The 1,875-nt window shown below is 48.5% G+C and overlaps 1 protein-coding gene across 1 annotated transcript in view; it reads right to left on the bottom strand.

Annotated features, from left to right (window-relative positions):
• RALGPS1 (Ral GEF with PH domain and SH3 binding motif 1) overlaps positions 1-1,875 on the bottom strand; it is a 262,710-nt gene that overhangs the window by 171,026 nt on the left and 89,809 nt on the right. Inside the window, 1 exon segment of the mRNA XM_011364270.2 lies at positions 1,484-1,576. Coding sequence (XP_011362572.2) covers positions 1,484-1,576 — 93 coding nt within the window.

Genomic DNA, 1,875 nt, shown 5'->3' on the forward strand with positions numbered 1-1,875 from the left:
CTCTCACCAACTACACAGCTTGTAGGGGTCATTCCCAGTCCCAGTATCGCTGACAGGAAGCTCTGTGCACCTCGAGACTCATAATTCATTCCTCCGGGTGTGCACACAGGTCCCAGCAGTCCAAGAAACAATCACAGCATCTAAATGATGGAAAATTCATTTGCAAAAGAATCTCCATGCAACTTCTGAAAAAAGCCTTCCAGCTCAGACGGATCCAGGGGATCACAGGGCTGGCAGCGACCGCAGAGACCAGGGGCTTCCAAACTTGCTTTTGACCTCCAAGGCCATTGCTCAACTGCAATTCACCCAGAAGCCCAGTGCGTAAAGTCGACGCAAAGCTGCCCTGGCAGAAACAGCGCCCGGCCTGTCTGCCCAGCACCCTCTCTCCTCTCTCCCCTCTCCCAGCCCCCAGTGACCCCCAAAGCAGCTCCGAGGGACCCCTGGGACTCCAGAAACACTGATGGAAAGCTGCTAATCTAGGCCGACCTCTGAGCTGACACGGAAAACGAGTCCCGCAGAAGTCACGCTCTGAACTGCGCCTGGACACAAGCTCAGTTTTCTGACTTCAGACTAACACTTCTCATTCCACTTTGCTGGGGCTAGGTCTATGGAAAATTGCACTTTAAAGAAACAAGGCTCAAATTTGATCACCTACAGCATAATCCCTAAGTAGTTTAAAAGCCCCTGAACTAGCCAAGTGTGAAACAGAGCCCAGCCCCACGGGCTGGCAGAAAAAAGTTCGGAAATGAGTTGCAGAAGCACAGCTGACGATTCCATATAGTTTCCTCCAGTTCTGTGGGACATAAACAGGTCTTGAAAGGCTTGGGCTGTGTGGCTGTGCGAGACCCTGGCCCAGGCGGGCCAGGAGGTGAATGCTAATGAGCTGTGGAAATAGCAATTACTCTCTGCACGTCAGGCGCCGTGCCAAGCTCAGGAGGAGAAAGAGGTCTGAGATATTTTTAAAGTATTTTTACAGCAGAAAAACTTTCCTACAGACTCAATTATATAACTATCAGACTCCACCTCTGGGCTGAAATTATCCATGGCCTTCAGGAAAAAAAATCATTTTTCCCTACATGAGGGTCACGGGTTTCTCCAGAGACACTCTTAGCTACATGGCCAACAACCCACGGCAGCCGCGAAGGGCAGCTGGGAGCCCGAAGAATACCAGCCAAGTGGAGGCCAGAAGTCATGTCGCTGGCCCAACCATCACACATGACACTGCAGGGTACGGGAAGTTCCACTCTAAGGGGCTTCCAACCCCGTCCCTGTCAGCGTCCTCACAACTTCCCTGTCCCCAAATGGGGCTGAGGTCACTGAAGGAGAAGGATGCCCGGGGAACATGTCACTCCCCCCAGTCATCCTCTGTTGTTGGCCAAGGGCAGCCAGTCAGAGAAAGCCTTCTGCGGCTGAAGGGATGAGGGACTCCCCCAGTGAAATGACAGCCGAAATCAAAGGAACAGACTTAGGAAGGGTAACTTACAGCCCAGGTTTTTGTCAGCCTGAAGATGGGTGCACTTTGTAATGCCGACACCACAGACATGAGAGAATGAAGGTTGTTGAGTTCTAGAAGTTTCTGAAAAAAGATATGGAATAGATTATTTTGCTGCTATAAACAATAGAACAAAAATACGCTCAAGTGTTACCAAATGTTGTCATATTTATGAAATTCAATTACACTTAAAAATATCTCATGTAGAAAATATAGTTCTAGGAAGTTCATAGAAACCATATGCTCTTTTTCTTTCAAACTGTCAAAAGGTGAGTCTGCATCTAAAATATTTGCAAAATTTCATAAGCTGATTGTTTGGTGGCTGGACAAAAACGTAGCTCAGGGTAAGGTTGGATAACGTCCTTCATGTTCTTAGATGAATC

The sequence above is a fragment of the Pteropus vampyrus genome, unplaced genomic scaffold (assembly GCF_000151845.1).
Source record: "Pteropus vampyrus isolate Shadow unplaced genomic scaffold, Pvam_2.0 Scaffold95, whole genome shotgun sequence".
In the NCBI taxonomy this organism is placed as follows: domain Eukaryota; kingdom Metazoa; phylum Chordata; class Mammalia; order Chiroptera; family Pteropodidae; genus Pteropus; species Pteropus vampyrus.